Source organism: Dreissena polymorpha, chromosome 2, assembly GCF_020536995.1.
Source record: "Dreissena polymorpha isolate Duluth1 chromosome 2, UMN_Dpol_1.0, whole genome shotgun sequence".
Lineage (NCBI taxonomy): Eukaryota > Metazoa > Mollusca > Bivalvia > Myida > Dreissenidae > Dreissena > Dreissena polymorpha.
Window position 1 is genome coordinate 80,924,698 of NC_068356.1, and position 26,751 is coordinate 80,951,448.

The 26,751-nt window shown below is 36.9% G+C and overlaps 2 protein-coding genes across 3 annotated transcripts; both read left to right on the forward strand.

Moving 5' to 3' along the window:
• The first annotated feature begins 225 nt into the window (after positions 1–225).
• On the forward strand, positions 226–2,377 carry LOC127870329 (uncharacterized). Of its 2 annotated transcripts, none has more exons than XM_052412957.1 (4): positions 226–278; positions 453–502; positions 1,147–1,305; positions 2,069–2,377. In XM_052412957.1, the coding sequence occupies exons 1-4, from the start codon at positions 272–274 to the stop codon at positions 2,204–2,206; spliced, it is 354 nt and encodes a 117-aa protein (XP_052268917.1). In that variant the 5' UTR covers positions 226–271; the 3' UTR covers positions 2,207–2,377. The 2 variants fall into 2 exon arrangements, with proteins under 2 accessions (XP_052268917.1, XP_052268916.1); XM_052412956.1 differs by having other exon boundaries at positions 227–278; positions 1,126–1,305.
• Positions 2,378–9,305: 6,928 nt separating this feature from the next.
• LOC127867770 (protein BTG1-like) lies at positions 9,306–18,989 on the forward strand. Its single transcript, XM_052409154.1, has 3 exons — positions 9,306–9,418; positions 9,700–10,174; positions 15,375–18,989. Exons 2-3 carry the CDS (start codon positions 9,864–9,866, stop codon positions 15,874–15,876), a joined length of 813 nt encoding a protein of 270 aa, XP_052265114.1. The 5' UTR covers positions 9,306–9,418; positions 9,700–9,863; the 3' UTR covers positions 15,877–18,989.
• Positions 18,990–26,751: the final 7,762 nt, after the last annotated feature.

Below are 26,751 nucleotides of genomic sequence, written 5' to 3' on the forward strand. Positions count from 1 at the left end.
TTTGTTAAGTTAACAAAACGTGAAAAGGCTTCTTAACAAAGCAACATCAACTGAATTGTGTACTTGTATAAAATGTATTTGATTTTTAAGTTAACTCCGAAAAGTAGTTTGCTTTTTGTAATTATGGCGTCTGTGGGGTTCTTAATTGCATTTATACTTTTATTTGTGGTTTACTTGATAGAAGCATTGCTCTAAATTTGTACGCCAATTTGTCAATAACGTTATCGGTAACGTCACGTCGTTTTCATTTAAAAACAAAAACAATTATCATATGGCAGGTAGGTAATATTTGTATTATCTGAATATTATCGGTAACGGTTTAAATGTTTTTCTGCAAATAATTAAAAGCCCAGCATTAAAGCTTGTTTAATGCCTCTTACATTATTGGCATTGTATTGCGCTACAAGTAAATATGAATATATTCACACATACGTTCAATTTGTATTTCGTAGCAAACGATAACAGTGACCGAGGCCTGGAATATAGTGATGAACAGGCGAATGTAAGTACCCTATTTTGTCACACAAACATGCTTTACAACTTGTGCAATTAAGACTCCAACATGATAGGACAACAGCGATAAAGAGCACTTAACATTTTGCATCTTAATACGAATAAAAGAGTTAAAAACTCATATTCACTATGGATGAACATATCAACTAATAAATAGGTCACATTAAGAACTAGTTTTAAACGTATTTATACACGTAAACAAACACTTGAAATAGAGGTATCGCTTAAGTAATTTCCATTTATGTTATTTCATATATACCTACATATATACATATATTTTTTATCCATTGTTTACCCTTACAAAAATAATTTTACCATACGCTACGAACGGTCTTTGGCTGAATCCTGGCGGTAAACAACAACTGCGAGCAACATTCTTTTTTCAATAGATTTGTTTGGTCAAGAAAATGTGTAATACAAATATGATATAACATTATAATGACTTTTTGACGGTATTTTTTTTAATGAAATCGCATATCAATAAAATAATCTAAAACGCGAAAACAGTAACGAAGTTCGATGATATAATACGTAAGTATATAAATGTTTATATGTCTACCATTTTATCATCATGCTGTCGTCATCGCTCTGTCGTTTAATGTTGTACTGAAGGACAATGCGCCCTCCTTACAGAGCTCGCCGGAAATCCCTTGTTTTGATGACTGGGCGTCCACGACATCCACGCAGACCGGATGTAGTGAGCTGTACGGCGGCCTTTCATTACGACCGCTTCCCGAGGACGCCTATGCATGTTACAGAAAGGCGTCTACAACGAGTGTTCGAGATTTTGTGGTAGGGAGCATATGCGCATGACATCCAGTTTACATTGTAGCTGAGAAAACACTGGTTGAACAAATATCTGCATACATGTTCTAATAGTTTAACACTTTATTAAACATTGCAGCAGATGAGTTTTTAGATGTGAAGGCGTACAACGAAAACGTTAGACCGTCTTTTTATTTCGCAGTGTACTTCAGTACACATCCGTTGTTCCAATATGTCATCGAATTCTTTTAGACTATGCCGCGAAGCTCTCTCTAGGAACCACGCAATCGTTAATCTAAGTTTCATTTTACACTTTTGCGAAGATTTACTAAATTATTTGACACCGTATCACAACGTGATGGCGCTGCGTTGTGGAACGCAATTCATAGCTTATCGTAGCAGAACGGTACTGTGAATGATGCCTGGCATATGGTACATTTCAAAAGCAAAATTACTTAGGTAGCATCACGTAAACTTTGAAAGGACGTACGTGTTATCAAAGTTGTGAAACGAAACGATACTTAGTATATATCCTAGCGTAGCAGTATGTCAAGCAAATGTAAACATTTGAGATTTGTCGTCTACATTGAAGTTAAACTAACAGTTGTCGACTACATTGATGTTAAATTAACATTTGTTGTCTAAATTGATGTTAAACTAACGTTTGAGACTCGGTGGAGAGCGTTAATAAATCTTAGTGTTGATAAATGTTGACATGTAAAACACACATAAACTAAACTATTAACTATTATTTCTGTTCAACCGTATCCGCATTCTTTTTTTGTTTTAGTTAAACGAGCCACGCTGTTGCCACAACTACGACAGCCCGACACAAATGTCAGCAATTTTGAATGCGGTGTTATTCTGGAAGAAGCAAGCTTGCGTTCAAACGAAGAAATACTATCAAGAATGTAACAACAATATTTAGTTAAAGAAACTTTTAGCTGTTTGTTTCCATTACTTTTTCCAAAACCAATCAGTAAGCGTAAATATCTGCTTAAATTAGTGCTGTTGCTTTTTTTGTAAAATCAAAATTTTAACTATGTGCATATTCTATTTTATTATATTTTAAAAATAAGTAAACTCCTCTTAAATTGGTCGGTTGAATTGTTTAACCCTTACTCCCATAAGAAGCAAAGTTTAAATGGCCTTTGCAACCACCATAAAACCTGAACAGCCTGTGAGTAACTCGCAGTCTGGTCATGTTTTATGCTGTTTGCTGCTCATCAGTAACTTAGGGTTGGAAATAAAGCCTTTAAAACTTTAATTTAGTAAGAAAGGTCTTAAATGAAATACATTTTTAAAGGGACTACAAATGCGTGAAATACGTATTTAAGTGGTAAAGGGATAAACTAACTTCACAGCTGAACAACCACAGTGATATTACAATCGAAACGGAACAAATATCAGCAGCAACCAATTGTGTGCAAGTATGGCCCAATTAAAAAATTTGCGTTTTGCATGTATGTCTGCGAGGAAGGATGTCTTCATTATATGTCTGGTAGATCTGTCTAAGTCCTAACATGTGTCATGAGGGAATCAGTGACTGTGAAGCGTCTAATTGTATTTGTTACAACAACCAAGCATCTTTGTTCTAGATCCTATTTGTGACGATAATTGTTATCGCCGGTAATTGATCAATAGAAATACATACCGATCGCCGTGGCCTAGTGGATAAGGCGTCCGCCTCGTGATCGGAAGGTCGAGGGTTCGAGCCCCATGGAGAGCGCTTGTCGAAGGATGGATGTTTGTCATGGGACTTGTTCCGATATGGCCGGCTCGTGAGCCGCGAGCTTTAAACATGAATGGTTACCGACTTCTTTCCGCCTGGCGCCTGGCAAAGTGATAGGAGTTGGGAGGTACATGGTATACACGCAAAAAGTGTCTCATAAGCCAAAATTGGCGGGCCCTTTCAATAGGGGTGACACTATAATAAAAATACCTTAACATGGTTAAGCCACGCCTGTAGTTGTTTGTACAAGCGACTATAGTTAGAAATTTGGAGTATAATGTGTGAAATAGAGATCGTCTAACTTAAAGAGATTGTCCAACACGTTTTTACGGTTCATTCTTATTATAGGTTACAGTATACTAAATAACCGTTTCATGTAGTGCTGTACTCTCTAAAAATATTATAGTTGATTCGAAGGCATGTTGTGCACTTTAAACTAGTGTTCTGGCTTTATCTTTTGGAGAAAGTAGTAGGGCATGAATAGGTTCTCACTACTAAATCCCTGAAATATGATAAGTTTAGAGGCTAAAGGAAAACATTGCACCGAAAAAGGTAACATCGCACTATAAAACGGCCGGGAAAAAAAGTTGCAAAAACAGTCGATTTTGACTTTTGACAAGTTCTTTCTTGGTTTGTACATGACATATCTTTTTTTTACTGCACAAATCGACTCCGCTTAGAATGGCCTTCAAGAAAATGTATGGGTATGGGGGTCTCTATGTGCAAAATGTTGCATTTATTTTTGCTTAAAGATGTTGCTTTTACATTGAATTATATAGGGAAACTATTTAGTATATTGTGACCATATTGAGTCTACGAAAACCTTACAATAACAATGACGCCAACCACCATGAAGAGCGATGTTTACGCGCCAATCGATACCCCTCGCAGATTATCACTAATCGATAATCGTACTTATCCGATGTTTGACGGAAAGGGCCGAGAATGTGCGATTGGTTTACGCGCCAAAATGGCAGCGACACGCAAGGCTTCTTTTTCCCTCCGAAAAATTGTCAAATACAAATTTACCACAACTTTCAAGAAAAACCGGTAGATTGCGTCAATAATAGTTAAAATGTATTCAAAATATACAAATGAATCGCGCTCTGGTAAAAGGGGGTTAAATGCATGTGCGTAAAGTGTCGTCCCAGATTAGCCAATGCAGTCCGCACAGGCTAATCAGGTACGACACTTTCCGCCTAAACCGGATTTTTTCTAAGAAGAGATTTAATTGAAAGGAAAAAAAAATCATAAAAGCGGAAAGTGACGTCCCTGATTAGCATGTTTATCTGGGACGACACTTTACCTACATGCATGAAACCGCCTTTTCACCAAGCACGGCGCAAATAAATAGTTGAATGTTAATATGTTTTCTTCTGCGCAGTCCTTTAAGAAACACGTATGCAATTTAGCAAAACAACACAAAAAGTGAAACTTCAGCTGCCTCGTCTGGAGAGAAACCTCATTAAACAACCCGTTCAGTTTGTCATGGAAAGGAGCACAATTTCAAATAGTAATTAACAATCATACGTACAGAAACTATGCACAAACATGAAAATACCTGGGGTCACAGCTTTGAAACGGTCAATGCAGAAACGGGGTTTCAACTGGTTTTAAGGAGAGCCAAACCTCACACTTAAATTATTAATTTAACATTTAAGTGTACATTAAAATGAACCTCATAAAAAGCAATTAAAATTTAATACCAGTAAATGTGAATACAATTTAATTTAATTACCATTTAACTACGCAATAGTAATTTATAGACCAGAGAGTCGGAACCACAAAATTCTGAAGTCCAATCAGATGAAACGAAAACGAATATCAACCAAATCTCGTCGTTATAAAAAAGCTTGTGACACATTGCATCATAATATAACTACATTCAGATCATGGTCGTGCAAATTCAGAAAGAAGCCTCATCAAGTTTTCAAAGGGTCAAATGACGATGCTTTGCTGTGTATGTTTCATGCGTTTCATCCATTAAAATTTCCAAATTTTTCAGATAATGAATGGAGGGAAAGCTAAACACGTTGTACATTAACAGCTTTCTTGGAGCAGTTGTCTTACAGTATCACATAATGTCTCGTTGTTGTAACAGATATTGTTCACCATCGTCTACTGGAAATAGTTTCAGCACTTCCGTGTGTTAACATATCGAGCGGGGATTCGATGGGGAATATAGAGATTAGTAAGACTGTCATGAAAACTGAAAGCTAAGCCCAATCTCGTTGTTATTCGAATGGAAATGCAACACTCCTTTGTATGCGTTTAATATTCACCGGAATTTACGATGCTAACCAACTGTTGCAAGCATTCAGCCCACATGTGTGTTACAATCACAGACGGGGCGTGGTCAGCAGGTGTGGGTTCCGGAACAGGGCCTGACCATATATCAGCTAGATTTGACAGAACAATTGGTCCCTCTCCTTTTCATCATTTCTTCTGTTCAAATTACTAATAGAAATATGAGCCGATAAAAAAGTCATTTCAATTTCATCTTCACTTGAAACCGTACGTGGATTTTGGAGGTACATAAGTTTCGCGGCGCGAAAATGTACTTGTTGCTGAGATAATGATGGAACACCGCACATCTTTATTGTAATGCGTTCCTGACTGTAAAATCACGTTTATGGTGGCATTATGCAGATGAGGCAGATGATGAAGGTTCTTATACTTACGTTACCAAACGTCGTCAAGTAAATGACGTCATGAACATCTGGCTGTAACTGTAACTTGCTTGCGCTCATTGGATCATTGTCGACCTGAAATGGCCCACAAGTCACCCGGGGGTGACTAGAAGCCGATTCATGTCAACCTGGGGTGACTTCAAGCCGACGCCAGTCACCGCCGGGTGACTTCAAGCCATTCCAGGTCGACAATGACCCAATGAGATTGCTTGTAAGTTTGTAGGAAATAAATGCAAGTTGTGCTCCCTCATCTACCGGTAAACATGTTCTCATTCGCAGCTTGTGTATCGGATCGGCTTCGGCCATGGCGGCTTTCAGTAGCACTGGTTTCTGTTGTATGCAGTTGTATTTAACTACTTTATGACAAAGAGAAAGGTGTTTTTTATTTGTTTTAATTCGTGGTGATAAAATCTTTTGATTTCATATCGAATTTTGACGTACACCATTGTAGAAATACCACAGTGTTCCGCACACTTACGTGGTTTTGTTTACATTTTCACCAGGAATACTTGGCGTCTACTGTTTTATAGATGTGTATTTCTGGTATGATCCGTTGCCGTTTCGCGAATAAGCCGGTAACGCACCTTTTTCCGGTAATATCCGTTTTGGGTAAGCACCTAGTTTTTATCAATGTATCCATTACACCAGGAACAAGTCAACATCCAAATGAGTCCTGTCATCTGCGCAAACTTTTGTGAACGTTTTTTGTTCGTGAGGATATTTGGATCGACGATTACATAAAGACCTGAATGAATTTATGTGACCGACTTAATTTTTCTTTCAGCAGTCCGATAGCCTTGTCATGTTTGGAATGGGTAAGCGTAATACAGTCTAATAGAATGGGTATAGCTTGGAATGGGTAACCGTAATACAGTCTACTAGAATGGGTATAGCTTGGAATGGGTAAGCGTAATACAGTCTACTAGAATTGGTATAGATTTGTCTCGTGCAAGTTTTGCCTGTAAGAAGCTTTAATTTCGAAACGTCAGTAAATCTTGAATTATGATGATAGATTCAACAGAGCACATAAGGTTTGCCAATTATGCAAAACAAAAAAACGTTTAAATCACATTGACAATGAGTTATATTTGACCAAACGTTATTTGAAGCAACATCGATGCAAAGTTCGGTCGCACGTTGATTTTGATGATAGCGATTTGAAATACCTTTGGCAAGCGGCAAAACTGAAACGAGACTGACGTAACTTCAAAATGAAAGTTTATTTATGGTGTACCGGCCATGCGAGTAATTCGAGATGCACTAATTGATAATGCATAATGCGTATTTGTGTGCGATCTCTGTTCATCTCTGCAAGCTCTAAATACTTCTAATTTTATCTTAAGTCGGTAACTACTCAGTCTCCGTTTCACCAACTTTGAAATACATTAGTCTATAATAAAAGGCCCGTGAGTATACATTAATTAATATAACATTATCTATCCACATGTAATCCATTTCGGACACGTGTATAACAATATTTTTATCAATAAAAAGTTCGATGACTTATTTTGAAAAAAGTACAACACATCGCTTGTACTTAACATGCTCGTACAATTTTTTTTTATCAGCGTGTTACTTAAACAATCTCTTCTTCTTCTTCCCTTAAAATGCAGGTCTCCTCTGGAGCATCGACGCACTGTGACTGTAGATGATCGTTGTGAGGTAACAAAAACAAGTGCAAGATAAAACCGGATAAAAAACTGTGTTTGTGGTCTAATGCATGGTGACCAGGCCTGCCTTGAAGCTACCCAAGGACTGGGCTCTATTGACTGCTACCGGCAGCTGATGCCAGAGTCTATACAAGTCTGTTCGACAAAATGGGAACGGGAAGCTCTCTCTCTCTCTCTCTCTCTCTCTCTCCTCTCTCTCTCTCTCTCTCTCTCTCTCTCTCTCTCTCTCTCTCTCTCTCTCTCTCTCTCTCTCTCTCTCTCTCTCTCTCTCTCTCTCTCTCTCTCTCTCTCTCTCTCTCTCTCTCTCTCTCTCTCTCTCTCTCTCTCTCTCTCTCTCTCTCTCTCTCTCTCTCTCTCTCTCTCTCTCTCTCTGAAGGGACACAGTAGCTGGATGGAGGTAGAGGTTGGATGGTATTTCAATCAGGTATTTGATTTTTTGTATATCAGTACCAGTCGAAAGTCAGCACGACGTTTCTGTAGGGATTGGTCGCATAGGGAGGCGATCATTTGGCTCGTGCTGCTTGTTGTACTGCAATCTCCATCGGCAAATCTGGCAGCCCTGCGCCGCACTGATTCTAGCTGGGTAATGTTTGCCGCACTGTATGGATCCCATGCTTTCGATGCATACACCAGGATTGGACGCACAAGAGCTTTGTAACATTGATCCGTCACATTGGTTTGGCAGGTGTTGATGTTTCTTCTCAAGAAGGCAAGAGAGTTGTTGGCTTTCTTGGAGACCTCATCAACGTGGCTGTTCCAACGCAGTTTTTCTTGCAGTGTGACCCCTGAGTATTTCCCACCTGTGACGTTTGCGAGCAGATGGTCGTGAAGCTCATAGGTCCACTTGATAGGATTACGTTTTTTGGTGAAGTGGATAGTCTCACAGTTGGAAGAGTTGAACTGCATTTGCCAATCTCCCTACCACTGTTCTGATTTCCTCATGTCCTCTTTGCCAGTGATACTGCTCCTGCACTGACCCTAGTTTTCCAAGCTTCCATCAGCCCAGGCCGAATACCAGGCCTAGCGATCGGGAGGTAACGAGGTTAGATCCCCTTTGTGGGAGCGTTCTTAAGATTTCCCCCATAGACACTTAGTACTGGTTCTAGTCCCAGGAAACGGACTCTATAGCGTTTCATAAATGCCTATGCAATCGAGCTAAAATAAACATTTTTAAACTTATCTGTTCGTGATAAATTTCGGCCATCAAATAAAAAGCTTTAACAATGACATTCAATGGCAAGATTTCTTTGCTGCTTTTTTGTAACAAATGTATTCTCAATTCAAACTTGAGGGTTGAATTATATCTCATAGTCACCGTCAGCTGTCGTATGTACTTACTGCTTTGTTTGCATCGAAGCATTGGTGGTCTGTAAAATTTATATGTTCTGCTCCACAAATAACATCTAATTGGGCGATGGTAATATAGACAATAAAATCAAAACGCACTGGATTAATGAACTGCAGTGGAAACAACCACTTCATACTCGGTGCCGGATTAAGAACCGTGGAGGCCCATGGGTATGAACTTTTTGGGACTCATGCCCCTTTGGGCCAAGTGCCTACCAAACGTTAGTGCCCCGGCGAATTCACTCGTTAATTAGCCTACCAATGTCAAGGCTAATAATACATTTAACTTTATAAATATCCTTGTATATGTATAAACATGTCTTGAATACGGTAATGTTAGTACAGCGATATTATCGAATTGCAAACAAATAAATAAGTTTAAAAAAAAATTGTGACGGTCTCTAAACGTTGCCCTCATAAGCAGTTGCATTCTCAGCCTTACGCGTATCCGGGGCTGTTCATGCTGCTTTTTTCTTATAGGACACAATGTAAATGCAATATATGAATTTGATTTAGTCTTTTTATTGGACAGTGTGCACTCACAGCAAGTAATACGTTAAGTGTTTTCTAACCACATGATAAGTTCGGCAATGAATTTCATTTTGACGTAACGATACACGAAGGATTTCATTGGTTGAAGCGATCAGATGACCAACATAGTTTACTGGAGTCGGAGGGCATAATTACCTCGCTGGAAAAAGGTAAATTCGTTTTTGTAAGAAGAGTAAGAAACAAAATATGCATAGATGCTGCTCAATAACATTCTCATACAACATTATTTCCAAATAAACATGCAGTGAAACGCGTATGTAGCTTATAACAGGTAAAACAAAATGCAGACTGCTAACCTACTTTCTCTCTCCTTACTCGTACATTACTCATGAAAACTATGACAATATTTTGTAATTTACCATGACATAACTAAAGTAACAGTTCTTATTTGTTAAAGTTCCTTCATTTAATCCATATTTATAATTTATAGGAGCGAGGAACTCCCATGAAAAGCTGACGGGTGGCGAAAGTTGAGCGATCGTTTTATGACAAAGAGAAGTGAAACCGAGGCTGTATAAACAGCTTCACAATTAAGCAGAGTGTTGTTTGTCATGTTAGAGCTTTTTAACAGTGTTTTAATTACAAAAGACAGCAATGAGGGAAGAAATTGCAGCAGCAGTTGTTTTCGTAACCCGTCTCATAAAATTGAACGATAGCATTCCTAAAGAAAAGGTCGAGGAGTTTTCTACAGAACTGTCATCAGCATTAGTTGAAAAGTTCAAGAATCATTGGTACACAGATGAACCATCCAAGGGTCAGGGTTATAGGTGCATACGTATCAACCCATCAGAGCCTATTGATCCTGCAATATTGAAAGCTGCCAACAGATGCGGATTACAGTACACTGATCTCAACTTGCCTCAAGAATTGACTCTCTGGGTAGATCCAAATGAAGTTTGCTGCAGGTACAGTTCTGCATCATTTAGTTGAATAGTTTTATACTTTAAAATTTATTTTTATACGCCCGTTTTTAAAAAACGGGACGTATTATAATTTTACCCTTGGCGGGCGGCGTCCACAGCAGTGTCTGCAGCATTTTCATTAGGAGGCGGCCAGCTCAAATTCGAAAAAAAATTATCAAACGGAAGTAAACAACTGTAACCAATATATGCAACCCATGCGAAAGACAAAAAAATCTTACCAGACATGAGGTCCTATAGCTTTTAAAATTTACAGGACCTCACCAGATTTTACCGGACCTTGTTTTTCTTTAACCAAATACACAAGAGAATACTTTTTAAAGAATTTATTTTATCATTATTTTGTTCACAATGTTTAACCATTCAAAATACAGTAATATAACAACTAAATGTAGACCTGTTCTTTTTAACACAATGGATATAATGTGAATTATCAATGCAAAAAAACACATCATAAGTTCACATCAAAACGTCGCTATTTTATGCATGTAAATTCACTCTGAATCATATTTGGAATCTGTTTCATCCGAGTCCAACTGCTTTTCCACATATCCTGTAAAGGATTATTTAAACATTCAAAAGAAAATAAGAACAAGAAATTTAAATCTGGTAAATTGATGCTTAAATTTTATGTTATAATAAGACTATTGTCAAGCAATATAAGTCCCCTACCGGCTCCACCATTGTCAGAAATTCCACCCTTTTCAGATTAAAAAAAATAAATATATTTGTTGCCATAGCAACCAGAATTTTTGACGTAGGAACAAAATGAATTGATGTGCATAATGTCCATATTGCTTTCTATCCATGTTTCAAGTTTCATGAAAAAATATTTAGAACTTTAAAAGTTATCGCAGGATCCAGAAAACCACCATTTTAGCAGTATTTTAAGTCTATTTGTTGCCATAGCAACAATAATTTTTTACGTAGGAACAAAATGAAATGACGTGCATTATGTCCATATTGGCATCTATCCATGTTCCAAGTTTCATGAACAAATATTAAGAACTTTTAAAGTAATCGCTGGATCCAGAAAAGTGTGACGGACGGACTTACAGATGGAGCACAAACCATAAGTTCCCTCCGGTAAAACCGGTAGAGGACTAATAATCAGTCAAACATGATAAATAATTAGTTTTTGTTAATTTTTTTGTGTCAGTAAATAATGATTAAAAGCTTATTACCTTCTTCCTCAACATCAGAGCCTTGGCCATCACAACTAAGTTAAAGAGAGACACCGTCTTGAATATGTTAGCCTTCTGTGACCATGAGGTTTCATAGCATCACCGAAAAATAAGTATAATCGGATTATATGTCATGCATTTAACCTCTGAACATTTGGTATAAAGTAAAAATTTGGAAAATAAAATACCACATTAACAGCTTAATCGTCATACCAGCCACTTCTCAACAGCAGGCGCAGGATTAAAATCCTTTTTAGCCCGGGAACACAGTTAGTCCCGTCAAAATAACTTAGCAATGAAAGTGACATCCTGAGTAGGAGTCTGACAGTGACACACTTTACAGCTTGTTTAATGTTTTATTTAAACTTTGAGTGTTTAGTTAAACAAATAATAATCGGGCTCTGAAATTAATAGATTAGGACTTTACACAAATAAAAGGTAATGCAAAAACATAAAACAGTTACAATATGAAACAACATTACCTGATCAAAAATCAACGAATTCACAACCTTTAAAAAATTTTTGTGTCGCCCACGTCACGAAACAACGCGCAGTATTTGACAGGTTCAATGAATAGTACTACAAATATGTTACGCCACAAGCAAAAATAGCAAGTTCGACTGGTTTGTAACAAACCTTTTTATTTCATCGTCAAACCATCTATCGAAGGAAGTTAATTCATGCCAGTCAGTATTTGTGTTGACATATGAATTCGTAGTTTCGTTTTCATTTCAACCAAAACATAGTTTAACTTGTTTTTTTTGTGTCCGACACGAGGACCGCCAGTTTCGGGAAAGATACTGGACCTCAGCAAATTTTAAAGGAAATGTCTGAGGTCCGACGTCTTTCGCATGGGTTGAATTATATGTTAACTGCATTCTCATTGGTCGTTTCGATATAATTGTCCAATCACGAAGCGGGTAACAGGAGTGTACGACTTTGATTTAAGGCCACAAACTGACAATGTCACCATGTCTAAAAAAAAGAAAAAAAATGACTTTTTCTTTTGTGTTCTGAGTAAGAATGATAGTTTGCTGTTGAAGTTACATGTATTTTGTTCCCGTTTTGTTAATATTTACAGTGCTCCAGCTAGGATTTGAAAAGGGCAGGGGGCTTTTTTGTCAAAAGGGCACTTTCGACGCGCAGTATTTTGTCAAAAGGACACTTTCGACGCGCAGTATTTTGTGAAAAGGGCACGTTCAAGCGCGCGGGTGTTTCTGGAATGCTTCCTATTGCATGTTAATTTATATGTTATAAATAATTGTATTATTCCCAATATTATTAAAACATTCAAATATAATGTCTACAATGAGGATTAAACTAATTACAAGTAATAAGAGATTTATGAATTATCATATGTAAAAAAAAATTATTATTTTTTTTTGAGGGTGGGTGGGCAGGGAAGAGGTTCGGGGGGCAGGGCGCGGGGCCCTTCGATTTAGGCCTAGCTGGGGCACTGGTTTATCATTTACCGGCACCTCCGGATGAATGCCTATTCCTGTTACATTTCTTTTTTTTTTTCGATTTTCAACAAATTTTGTTGATGTGTGGTTCCGATCATACCGATGTTTGTTTTCTCTGCGGATTTTTGAACCTCCGACGGTAAGAGGATTTATTCATAACCACATTTTACAGAAAGTTGAGTCTTTCATTAGGATAAATGAAACTCTCAAGCCCTAAACTCTCTTGATATTTGCATGATTAAGGTCGGAGTTGGCGAAGGCACAATGCCTAAAATGCTAAATTTATTGAATTGGCACTACAATGTTAAGCTATGTCCAAATTTGTATTGGAAACAATGGCCAAAAGAAGCTTCCTCGGCAACATATTTAAATCCCAGCTGGGTCAGCCTATGCCAAATTTTTTGGAAAATCTGCATTGTCTAAATGCCAAATTTTTCTTAAATTGCAATGCTAGGAGAACAAATGCCCAAATTTTATGCATCTTTTCCAGGGGTCCTCTGACAAAATTGTAATGTCATCTTTGATCTTGCACATTGTCTTCTATATTTAATGGGCCAATATACTCTTCTTTAAAAAAAATAAAGTTCAAAAGTAAAATTTAATCTGAATTATAGTTCAAAAGTAAAATTCAATCTGAAATAACATGCTACATTTCCATATTGATTATTTTAATTTTTTAAGTCCTGAAGCCAAGCAGCTTATCAAGTCAGCAGTCTAGCTGTGGCTAGACAAAAAGGAGAGGCGGAAGATGCCCCGAAGCAGCCAAGGGCCTCGGCATCAGCACCAGTTCTTACACTTGTGGGTGCTGGTGTCCAAACCGACGTTACTGAGGGGAATGATGAGCTGAGCCTGATTAAGACAGCTGTCGATCTTGCCATACAAAAACCTAACCTGGCATCAAAGGAATATGACCGAAAATCAGATAGTGAATCATCGGATGATTTTTGTGGCAACTTGATTAGAATTACATCAAACTCTGTTTTATTTTGGAAAATTTATTATTAAAAGTCGAATTGGTGTTACATGTTTTAATGTTTTTTATACGTGTACATCTGTTTTTATCAAAATCTTGATAACTGCAGAGTTGATGTAACCTGAGGACTTTACTTTTTCTTTACCATTCACATAAATATGATTATCCTCTATTTTAACTGAGCAAAATCATGTAAATTATGTGCCAAAAATCGCTCAGAAGCCATGATTTGGCATCTTTATTAAAAAAAAGTCTGGGGGAGCATGCCTCCGAACCCCCCTAGCAACATGCACCTTAGATGCTCGCACAAGTTGGCCTCCTCAAATAACTCAAAAGCCTGCTACAAAGAATCCTAATGAAAACGCTGTGTCCGCTCTCTGATTCAAATAGTTTTCATATGATCTTCACCAAACTTGGTCAGAAGTTGTGTCTAGACAATATCTAGGTCAAGTTCGAATATGGATCATGCCGGGTCAAAAACTATGTCACAGGGTCACTTAGTGCATTTCAAGCATTTAGCATGGTTTCCGCTCTCTAATTGAAGTAGTTTTCACCCGATCTTCACTTAATTTGGTCAGAAGTTGTGTCTAGATGATATGTAGGTCAAGTTCGAATATGGGTCATGCCGGGTCAAAAACGAGGTCACGAGGTCACATAGTGCATTTCAAGCATTTAGCATGGTGTCCGCTCTCTAACTGAATAGTTTTCATCTGATCTTCAACAAACTTTGTCAGAAGTTTTATCTAGACAATATCTCTAATTGAAGTAGTTTTTATCTGATCTTCACCAAACTTGGTCAGAAGTTGTATCGGGCAATATCTAGGTCAAGTTCCAAAATGGGTCATGCCGGGTCAAAAACTAGGTCACAGGGTCACTTAGTGCATTTCAAGCATTTAACATGGTGTCTGCTATGTAATAGAAGTAGTTTTCATCCTATAATCAGCATACTTGGTCAGAAGTTGTATCTAGACAATATCTAGGTCAAGTTCGAATATGGGTCATGCAGGGTCAAAAACTAGGTCACAGAGTCACTTAGTGCATTTCTAGCATTTAGCATGGTGTCCGCTCTCTTATTGAAGTAGTTTTCATCCGATCTTCATCAAATTTGGTCAGAAGTTGTGTCTAGACAATATCTAGGTTAAGTTCAAATATGGGTCATGCCGGGTCAAAAACTAGATCACGAGGTCACTTGGTGCATTTCAAGCATTTAGCATGGTATCCTCTCTCTAATTGAAGTAGTTTTTATCCGATCTTCACTTAATTTGGTCAGAAGTTGTGTCTAGATGATATGTTGGTCAAGTTCAAATATCGGTCATGGTAAAGTTATCAAGTTTTCCAAAACCTTTAAACGGGTTTATCTTTGAGCTATCGGCATACTTTTTCGCATGACACATCATCCTCATGATGGTGAACAAATGTACTAAGTCATTTTAAAATCTCTTGTTTTCTGTTGTTTTGGATTTCCAAATGGCAATTATATGAAGATATATCCTGTGTAACCATTAGCTTTCTTGAAAAAGATTCCTATTTCCATATTCATGCATGATTACATATGTAAATTGCAGATTTGGAGAAAGCCATGGCTCATACTGCCAGCTAGCAGTGCTGAAGGAAGATGGCAACTTGGAAAATCAGGCCCACACCATCAACATAGAGGATCTAGTGAGGCAGCAGCAGCAGCGCTTCAACATGAACCTGAACATTACCACCACACGCACAAGTGCTAATAAGCTGAAAGCCCTTGCTATGAAGAATGCATTCAACCAGCAGGCCCTAGGCAACCCCTTTAGCAAGTATCAACACAACGCCATGAACAACAATCACTTCCAAAATGGCCATACATCACGTCCATTCCAAAAGTCTCACTTCAAAAATGGCTATCACAATAATGCATCTGTAAATAGCTCATCATTTGGTCATCACAGGAGAGGATCAGGCGATTTTAATACGGGCAGCGGCAATTACAGTGGGGGTGTTAACGCTCAAAGTAAAGATCGTTACCGCTGGGTGCGGAATAGGCAACAGCCGGTTGAGCAACCGGAAAGCATGAGGCTAAGCCCCAATTGATTTCTGTAATATTTAATCAAAAGCCTATGGGTGATATTTGAGTTACATGTCTTGTTCTGCTACTGAAATGGTGCCTTTGTTACATCAAAAATTGTCTTCTTTATAGCTAACAGTCAGGTTAATTATGACATTTAATGTACAATGATTGTTCATTTGTATTTATTTGGTTGCACTTGAGTAGCAGGCATGGCATGGGAGCTCTTTTAAGTCTTAAACTTGTTGACGACTTTTGCCATGTATTTATGGACTTGAGATTTTATTTGTTTCATGCACATATTCATTCTAAATGAAAACACATGGGTAATATAACATCAGTTAGAAAAGGCTTTGTATTATAACCATTAAATCATGTACCTATTTTTGATGTTTAAAAAAATTGATAATCACTGCTTCATTTGTAAGTATTAGTAACTTTTTTTCAAACATTAATTTCTATGTATTTACTGTAGTATAATTAAATGATCTCAATCATTATGAATAGTGCACAACATATCAACAAATGAAGAACTGTTGCATATTACAATTAACCTAATCATTGCTTTTGGCAACTGTTGTAGGAAAAGAACAGTGCAACTTGTATTTATGTGTTTGTGATAATCTTGTGGACAGTATTTTTGGAAAGATGTCAATATCTGTTTTTTTATTCTGTTATAGAGCAGCCATGTGCTTATAAACTAATATGTACATAAGGGTTAGATATGTCTTAAAAAAGGTTCTTGTGAGTTCCAAAGTACAAAAATATGAGTGCATTAGTGATAAGGAAGAATTTGTAGATAATAATTAAAATTTTGCAGTATTAACTTCAATTTGTCAAGCTGTGTATTAAATAATGTGTAAGAAAATCCTAACACAATTCCTATTTATTTTCACAAGATGTGTGCGTTTAAGCTTGTAACTTGATTCAAAGATCTTCATTTTTGTGGTCATTCCTTCAAATTGTATTAATTTGTTATTGTTTTGTTTTTTCCAATAGCAATTTGTAAATAGAATAAACTGAGGATTGTAAATTTAAAAATTGTGTACAGGATTAAATCAATTTTTTCTATGTATAGAACTAATATATACAGCTCTATTATTTATTAGAATTTATTATTCAATGTGCAACCATGATATTTAAGTTGGAGTATTGCAGGAAGAGTATGTACTGGGGCTCAAACAGGTCAAACAATTTCTTATGTCGGTTTGGTGCGTAAAAATGAAAAAAGGATTTCTGGTTGGGTCTGGATTTATTTGGGTTTACAAGGGGTTAAATTTAAATGGGTTGATTACAAATTATAAAAACTACATTTTGTGCATATTATCTTATGCATATAACATATTGGACTATTCGCAAAGTCAGAAATATGAACAGTTTATCTTTTATAGGCGTATTCAAAATATTGTGGAAAATAAATGTTTGTATTGAATGAAACTAAGGTAATTTTTTATTGGCTCCGATGATAGATAGCATGAAAAACAACATAAAATTAAGAATGTTTTCTTCAGGGTAAAGACAAGAATCATATTATTTATGTATGCTCTAAATGATGTTTGAAGATGATTAAAATCACCGTATGACTCTCAGAATACCAGTGCTTTCTTCTTAATCATAAGATCTAGCAATGAATAAGTAAATAAGCTACTTGGCCAGGTATCATTGGCAAAACCTTAGTCCCTGATCAGCGGGTATTTTTTACCAGCAAAGTGCATATTTTTTCGTGTACAGGTTTGAGCCCTATTATTTACTTGTAAATTTAAATGGAGTTAATGAGTCACAATTTCACTAAAAGATCCATTGAAATTTATATGTTGCAAAGTGCTTATCTGCGAACTACATCTTTCCTGTTTAAATTACATATTGCCATTTTAATTTTATTATCAAATTTTAGTAGTTGAATAGAATATGTTGTGATTTTAAGATATGAATCCATCATGAAAGTTGTGCATGTGTATGTTGTTATTACGGTGTGTTTTCATTGTTATTCATTATATTCATACGTGTAGTCTTGTTTTGTTTCTGCCCAAGTTATTCATTTAGTTGGTATTGCCTGTTGTGGATTTTGATTTATAAAGCATATTTATTTATCCAATTTTTCTATTCACAATACATACATAAGTATTGATTTTTATTCTGTCAATGAGGTATTACTTTGCTCAAATAGTGAAATTCAAATTGTTAGCAATGATAAAACAAAACAAAAGAATCCATTAGTAAAGAGATGATCATAACAGGCTTGGCATATGATAAACAACCAAATTATTAAGTTTTTAGTGAGATAATGATATAACCTCTGGGCAGAAACCCAGATCTGTGGTGAGTGAGTGAGACAGGATGGGAAATGCTGCACTTAATACTGCTTGATTCTGTGAAGATCATGTTTAAAATTTGGGCAAATATTGGGTGTTAAAAACGTGTGAAGTATACTTTTTATTGGTCATTATACGTGTACAATTAACTTTTTAGTTTGATTTTGTTCTTGTTTGGCCTTGGGTTCAGTTAAAAGGCAGGTGTGCAGCATTTGTGTGTGGAGTGGAGGGATGCAGCTGTTCAAGTGAAATTTGCTAGTGTGTTCCAGTCTTCAGTACCAAAATTGAGGTCCTAGTTGCCATGTGGAATCTCTCGCCCATCTTTGATAGAAATCAATACAACCTTCATTTCCATTTCATTGTTGTTTTTAGATTTTCATATGCCATAGTCAAAGGGATTCACACATTTTATTATATATTTTATGTGCCAGTTTTATTCCTTTATACAGGTTATTCAAATTGATTTGTTATTTATTTTATTTCTACATGTTGACTCATTATAATTATGAGAAACATAGGATTTGTTATATCGTGATATGTTTGGACTGAAAACAAAATATCAGGGTAAATTAAAGTGCCCTGTCTTTGAGCAGCTACAAATTAAGTTCCTTGTTGTAAATCTTACATGTACAAGTTTCCATCAAGCTTACATGTTTGTTATCGCAGTGGTGTGGAAAAGAGAGTTTTATTGTAATCTGTTTAATGTCAATATGTGATCATTGGCAGTTATGTGCGACCTTGCAAACTAACATTTCTCTGTGATGATGTTATCAGGTGTTAGCCTCACTACCAAAACAGATCTGAATAAATATTTTATAGCATACAAACACACTGCGTTGTATCTGTTATTAAACCACCATTACCATTAGTAATAGGGGCTGTATATAATAGAGGTCACTTTGTCAGTTTGTCTGTCTGTCTGTCCCGGACATTTTATCAAATCTTCACCAAACTTGGTCAGAAGTTGTATTTAGATGATGATGACTTAGTGCATTTTAAACCGAAAATTTGTCCGGACCATAACTATGGCATTTTTCGTTAGATATTAAAATGACTTAGTACATTTGTTCACCATCATGAGGATGGTGTGTCATGCGAAAAAGTACGCCGATCGCTCAAAGGATACACTTTGAGTTCAAAGGTCAAATGCTTGTCCATGCCATATCTTTGTCAATATATTTGTGAGACTTTAAAATCATTTCGCACATTTGATCACCATCATTGGACGGTCGATATCTCCAAGGTGAAGGTCATATTTTGAGTTCAAAGGTCAAAAATGGCCATAAATGAGCTTGTCCGGGCCATAAGCCCATAACTATTTGTTCACTGTGAGATTTTTAAATCATATGGCACATGTGTTCTCCATCATTAGACGATGTGTCGTGCGAAAGAATTACGTAGATATCTGCAATGTCTCAATTTTGAGTTCAAAGGTCAAACATGGCCATAAATGATCTTGTCCGGGCCATTCTATGTCGTTCATTGCTAAAATAACTATGAATATATGTTCACAATCATCGGACAGTGTGCCATGCGAAAGAATTACGTCGAAATCCCGAAGGTCAAGGTCACACTTTGATTTCAAAGGTCAAAAATGGCCATAAATGATCATGTCCGGGTCATAACTATGTCATTCATTGTGAGATTTTAAAATGACTGGAACAAATCATTGGACGGTGTGTCATGCGCGAAAGAGTTCAAAGGTCAAAATGGCCATAAATTGTAATGGCATAATAATTCTTAAAAATCGCCATAAATTAGCTTCTCTTGTTTTGTGAAGACAGCATGCAAAATATTCTGTGTCAATGCAGCATTCGGGCGTATACATGTACCTCACGTCTGTGACAAAGCTCTCGTTTTTTTTTTATCCTGGTGTTTTTTTTCTGACGAGATGGAGAAAAAACTATTCAAAGAGCCGTTGTATTTCCATGGCTACGGGCTTACGACGTTCAACAGTTACCAGTGATGTTAATTAGTTTTGCTTGAATAATTAGACAAGAGTCTGCTTCTGTCATGCTGTGACAATTATAACGTGCCTAGGCCAATGTTCTGGTAAACATACTTAATAGTTGTAGTGAACAGTTGACTTTGGAACATTGAAACGTGTCTCGTCACGTGTTATTGTAGAACTCTAGGTAGAGGGTTTGTAAATGAAAAAAATACTCGTGTTAAGATAGTTGCCCCGTAAGATATGGGGGAGAGGTAATTAAATCATTGATATCTAACAAAATAATATACATGAAATAATGAATAAGACATCCATAATTCGTACATGTTTATGATATTATCGACCAGTCGTCACCTTCCTAAAAATGAAAATTACAATACACATCGAAACATTCGTTTTTTACTTTACATTAATGTCCTTCAAAATTGAATCTCAGAATTGGTTAATTTAAACAAGACAACGTTGACTACACTCCCGACTTTATACGATCTATTGAAAATACTAACATGTATACATGTATATACTTCAGGGGACGAACACCATTCCAATGTTTGAATATTAAGCCCATGTTCTATGGACAACCAGTCTGTTAATCCGTTTTTAGCTCACCTGGTGCGCTTTTGTGAGCGCATTTTGTCCGTCGTGCGGCGTCATTAATTGGCTTGTTGACACTCTATGGGCATTTATTGTCCGATCTTCTTTAAATTTGTTCAGAAGATTTGTGCCAATGATATCTTGGATGAGTTCGAAATTGGTTCCGGTTGGTTGAAAAACATGCCCACCAGGGGGCGAGACATTTTTTCCTAGTATGACTATGGAAACACCTTGTTTACACGTTATAAGGCCACATTTGTTGTCCAATCATCAATATATTTAGTCAGAAGATTTGTCCCAATGATATCTAATGAGTTCAAAAATGGTTCCGGTTGGTTGAAAAACAGGGGCGTGGCATTCTTCCTTATATGGCTATGGAAAAAACTATGAGACATCTTTGACTAGTTCGAAAATGTTTTAGTTGCTTTATATGGCTACAGTAAAACCTTGTTAACACTCTAGAGGCCACATTTATTGTCCAATCTTCATGAAGCTTGTTCAGAAGATTTGTCCGAATGATATCTTGGAAGAGTTCCAAAAGGGTTCCGGTTGGTTGAAAAACATGGCCACTAGGGGGCGGGGCATTTTTCTTATACGGCTCTACTAAAAACATGTTGATACTCTTAAAGTCACATTCATTTCCATTCTTCAAGAAACTTGTTCAGAACATTTGTTTTAAAGATTTTGGATGAGTTTGAAACTGGTTCGGGCCTGTTGAAAAACATTTCCTCCAGGGAGCGGGAAATTTATCCTTATTTGGCTATTATATACCAAAACCTTGATAGCACTCTAAAAGTAACATTTATAGTTCACTCTTCATGAAACTGGGTAAGAACATTTGTTCTAATGATATCTTGGGCAGCACAGAACAGGCCAGTTCCTTCGTAACTCAGGTAAGCAACCTTGGACCTTGAAGGCCCTCTTATTTTTAGCTCATCTGATTGCTCAGGTGAGCTTTTCTGACCGGTCTTTGTCCGTCGTATATCCGTCCGTCCGTAAACATTTGCTCGTAAACACTCTTGAAGCCACATTTCTTGTCCCATCTTCATGAAACTTGGTCAAAAGCTTTGCCCCAATAAAATCTCGGCCGAGTTCGAAACTGGGTTGTGCCGGGTCAAAAACTAGGTCACTATTATAAAAAAAGAAAAACCTTGTAAACACTGTAGAAGTCACATTTTATGTTCAATCTTCATGTAACTTTGTCAAAATGTGTGTCTTAATGATATCTTTATTGAGTTCAAAAGTGGTTCCGGTGTGTTGAAAAACATGGCCGCCAGTGGGCGGGGCAGTTTTCCTTATTTGGCTATAGAGAAACCTTGTAAACTCTCTAGAAGTCACAATTTTTGCCCAATCATCATGAACGTTGGTCAAAACATTGGTTTTATTGATTTCTTGGACGAGTTCGAAAAAGGTCCAGAACGGTGAAAAAACATGGCCGCCATGGGGCGGGGCAGTTTTCTCTATATGTATATAGTAAAAACATGGGAACACTCTAGAAGTCACATTTTTGGTCCAATGTTCATGAAATTTGGTCAGAACAAGTGTTTTTTGGATATGACAGTTGTGTTCGAAAATTGTTCGGATCGGTAAAAAAGCATGGCCGCTGGGGGGGGGGGCGGCATTTTCCTTATATTTATATAGTAATTACAGCTTTTGAACACTAGTTTATCGTGTCAAGGGAAGTAACTGCAAATGAAAAATATGTTGAATTGACAGAGTTGTCTCCCTTTTAAAAATATTTGTTTTAAGAACAAGGATATTATGTGGAATTAATTATAAATGATAGTTTTATATTCTGGAAGATAGCAAACTTTTGAATATTTTTTTAATTTTGATGATTCTGTGCAATATGGCATTCTTTTGTCAAACAATTAAAGCGAGACTATACGATTTTTATATGTGTTAAATTGTAATATATTGATAAATACATGTTACAATAACACAAAATAGGCAAGATATTGAAGACGAATTTCATAAAATGCAGCAAAGACAAATAAGCGTCCCGAGCTGATGGTGACGAAGATATTTCGTTCATATTTTCCTACAATAACCGAAGAATACGTCTTTTTATTAGGATCGGAGTTAGTGTTCGTGTGTCGATGAATAGACATCGCTGCAGAAATTTAAAAACAACCATTAAACTAAATTAAGATTCACATCGTACATGCATGATATACATTCTGGCGAATTCTACTGAACAGACATTTTCGATTTCAGAATTAAATATCTCGCTTATTTCGCATTTTTCGACACATGTTCTTTTTAAGTTATATTTTTAATTATATTGAAATGTATGACCTTGTTAACACTCTAGAGGTCACATTTATTTTCCGATCATCATGAAACTTGGTCTGAAGATTTGTCCAAATAATATCTTGGATGAGTTCGAAAATGGTTTTTGTTGCTTTAAAAGCATGGCCACCAGGGGCGGGGAATTTTTCCTTAAATGGCTATATATGGCTTTAGTAAAACCTTGTTAACACTCTAGAGGCCACATTTATTGTCCAATCTTCATGAAATTTGGTCAGAAGATTGGTCTCAATAATATCTTGGATGAGTTCGAAAATAATTATGTTTGCTTCAAAAACATGGCTTCCAATGGGGCGGGGCATTTTTCCTTAAACGGCTATAGTAAAATCTTGTTAACACTCTAGTTTTATTTAATTCAGTTGCCCTATCTTCATGAAATTTGGTCAGAACATTTGTGTCCTGTGTAGTAAAGTTTAGTTTTATTATGTCAGTATTATGTATCATTAACTGTTTTATTTAAGTTATCATAACACAGAATTTTCATAATTAACAACTGTTTTAGTCATTATTACTTATGGTAAGCCAATCAAATAAGAGAAAGCTGAAATGAAGACAACATGTACACAATTTTGCAGTATCTATCTCCATTGTTTAACCTGCTGAGTCATATTTCCCAATCTAGTTTTAGTTCTGCTCTAGAATTTGTTAGACCCCAGATATTGATCATTGCAGTGTGTAACTATTTACCACTCAGCTTTCTGACCCTCTCACTTTGCTGTATGCCAGATATTAATATCAGTGGTCAGTAATAAAAGCTGGTTGAACTGCTTGATATATTTTTAGCTCACATGATTGCTCATGTGAGCTTTTGTTACCGGTCTTTGTCCGTCGTTTGTCCGTCCGTCCGTTAACATTTCCTCGTAAACACTCTAGAGGCCACATTTCTTGTCCCATCTTCATGAAACTTGGTCAGAAGCTTTGTCCCAATGAAATCTCGGCCGAGTTCGAAACTGGATTGTGCCGTGTCAAAAACTAGGTCAATTAGTCAAAAAAATAGAAAAACCTTGTAAACACTGTAGAAGTCACATATCATGCCCAATCTTCATGTAACTTTGTCAAAAAGTTTGTATTAATGATATCTTGGTTGAGTTCAAAATTGGTTCCGATCCGTTGAAAAACATGCCCGCCAGTGGGCAGTTTTCCTTATTTGGCTATAGAGAAACACTTTAGAAGTCACAATTTTTGCCCAATCATCATAAAAGTTGGTCATGAAACCTCATAGGTACAATGATCATGACTCGCAGATGACCCCTAATGATTTTCAGGTCACTAGGTCAAAGGTCAAGGTCACGGTGACCTGAAATAGTAAAATGGTTTCTGGATGATAACTGAAGAACGCTTATGCCTAGGTTCATGAAACTTCATAGGTATATTGATCATGACTCGCAGATGACCCCTATTGATTATCAGGTCACTAGGTCAAAGGTCAAGGTCACAGTGCCAAATAACGTATTCACACATTGGCTGTCAAGGTCACGGTGACTTGACTTAGAAAAATGGTTTCTGGATGATAACTCAAGAATGCTAACGCCTAGGATCATGAAACTTCATAGGTATATTGATCATGACTCGCAGATGAAATAATGATGAAACTAGACAAGGATGTTTGTCTGGACAATATCTAGGTCAAGTTTGACATTTGGTAAAGATTGAATGAACCGACTCCTCTCAGGTGAGCGAACTAGGGCTCTCTTGGCCCTCTTGTTTTAGCTAATTTAGCTCACCTAAGCACTATGTGCTCATGGTGAGCTTTTTTGATCGCATTGCGTCCTTTGTGCGTCGTGCGGCGTTAACAGTTGCATTGTTAACACTCCGGAGGCCACATTTATAGTCAGAGCTTTATCAAATTTGGTCAGAAGATTCGTCTTAGTGATATCTTGGATGAGTTCGAAAATGGTCACGGTTGCTTGAAAAACATGTCCACCAGAGGGCGGGCATTTTTCCTAATATGGCTATTGTAAAACCTTGTTAACACGCTAGAGACCACATTTGTTTTCCGATTTTCATGAAACTTGGTTAGAAGATTTGTCCCAATCAGATCTTGGACGAGTTCAAAAATGGTTCCGGTTGGTTGAAAAACATTGCGCTATTGTGCGGGAAATTTTTCCGTATATGGCTATAGTAAAACCTTGTTAACACCTTAGTGGCATCTTCATGAAACTTGGTCAGAACATACGTCCCAATGACATCTTGGATAAGTTCGAAATTGGTCCTGGTCTGTTAAAAAACATGGCCACCAGGGGGCGGGGCATTTTTCCTTATATGGCTATATAGTAAAGCCCTGTAACCTCTCTAGAGGCCTCATTTATTGTCTGATCTTGATGAAACTTGGTAAGAAGATTTATCCCAATAGCATCTTGGGCGAGTTCGGAAATGGTTCCGGTTGGTTTAAAAACTTGGCCGCTAGGAGGCGGGGCCTGTTTCCTTATTGTCCAATCTTAATAACAGTTGTTTTAACTCATCTGAGCACAAAGCGCCCACGTGGAGATTAACGGATACCGTATTGTCCGTCAGTTTGTGAGCTAACCGTATGTACATACGTTTCTCACTCTGAACCGCATATTGTAATTAAAACTCACCGGAATGTCAAAAAATATTCCGTTACATTGCATATATGTAGTTCTTCAAAGATATTATTAATTAGATTAAAATAGATTTAAACATGACAACTTAAACATTCACGTAACCATAAAGATCAGATTTGGTGCCTTGCTTCATCTTCTGATTCTCTAATTAAGTTTTTCAACGCATGCCCGTGGGATCAATAAATATGGTCACACCCCAAGGATGGCATGATTTACAAAGACTTGCATATAATTGAAAATCGGAAAACACAAAGGCACATGTTTGTAATATTTGGCAAGTAGAATCATGTGGTAATTCTCTGCCAAGTTTGTTCAAATCACGCGCCTCTGACCAAAATCGGACTTTCCTGTTTCTTTCTTGTTTCCAACAATAGGATACGGAGCTGCAATTTGGGGAATATAGGAGTTTTTATGTATAAATGCCGCCCATCACAAAGCCTGTTTCTTTTTCTAAGGTGTAGGTAGATAAACACCAAGCGCAGCAGTGACAGGAGACATGGGATGGACCCCACCGCACATTCGACATTTGAAATCTGTGCCATGACAATTGTTTCGTTTCGTTTAAACAAGATGGACGACAAAATAAACAGTGCCTTGACTACTTAACTAACCAGGGCGCACGACGAAACAGCAGGAGCAAAATGATAATTACGATAATTACAACATACAATACACAACTGCAAATGCCGCTCTTTGTAATGGTCTTACCCGTTACCGCACAAACATACATGTATAAGGGAAGAAACTGCAACACGTTATATAAATACCGCTAATTATCGAGTGGTTGCTCTTTGTTTTAGTGCGAATGTGTTTTTGTAGAATATCATTCTTAAAATTCGTATTACTGGTAAAACTATAGGATCAATAATAAAACCTTGACATTCGTTAACTTTTTTAATGCTTCGAACTTGCAGACGGACTTTTTACTTTCAATTATTAATGATGCTATTTTGAGATAACGTGCGTCCAAAAACTTTGTCACTTGGTAAAATGTTAGAGACAACTTGTCACCGCTTAAGAGGCCTAATTAATGACTAATCTTTATCTTGACAATATCTATGCAAAATTTGAATCTGGCTCACACATGTCCAAAAATAAAGTCACCAGATACAATCTGAGAAGCCCATATTACGACTCAACCTTGATGAAACT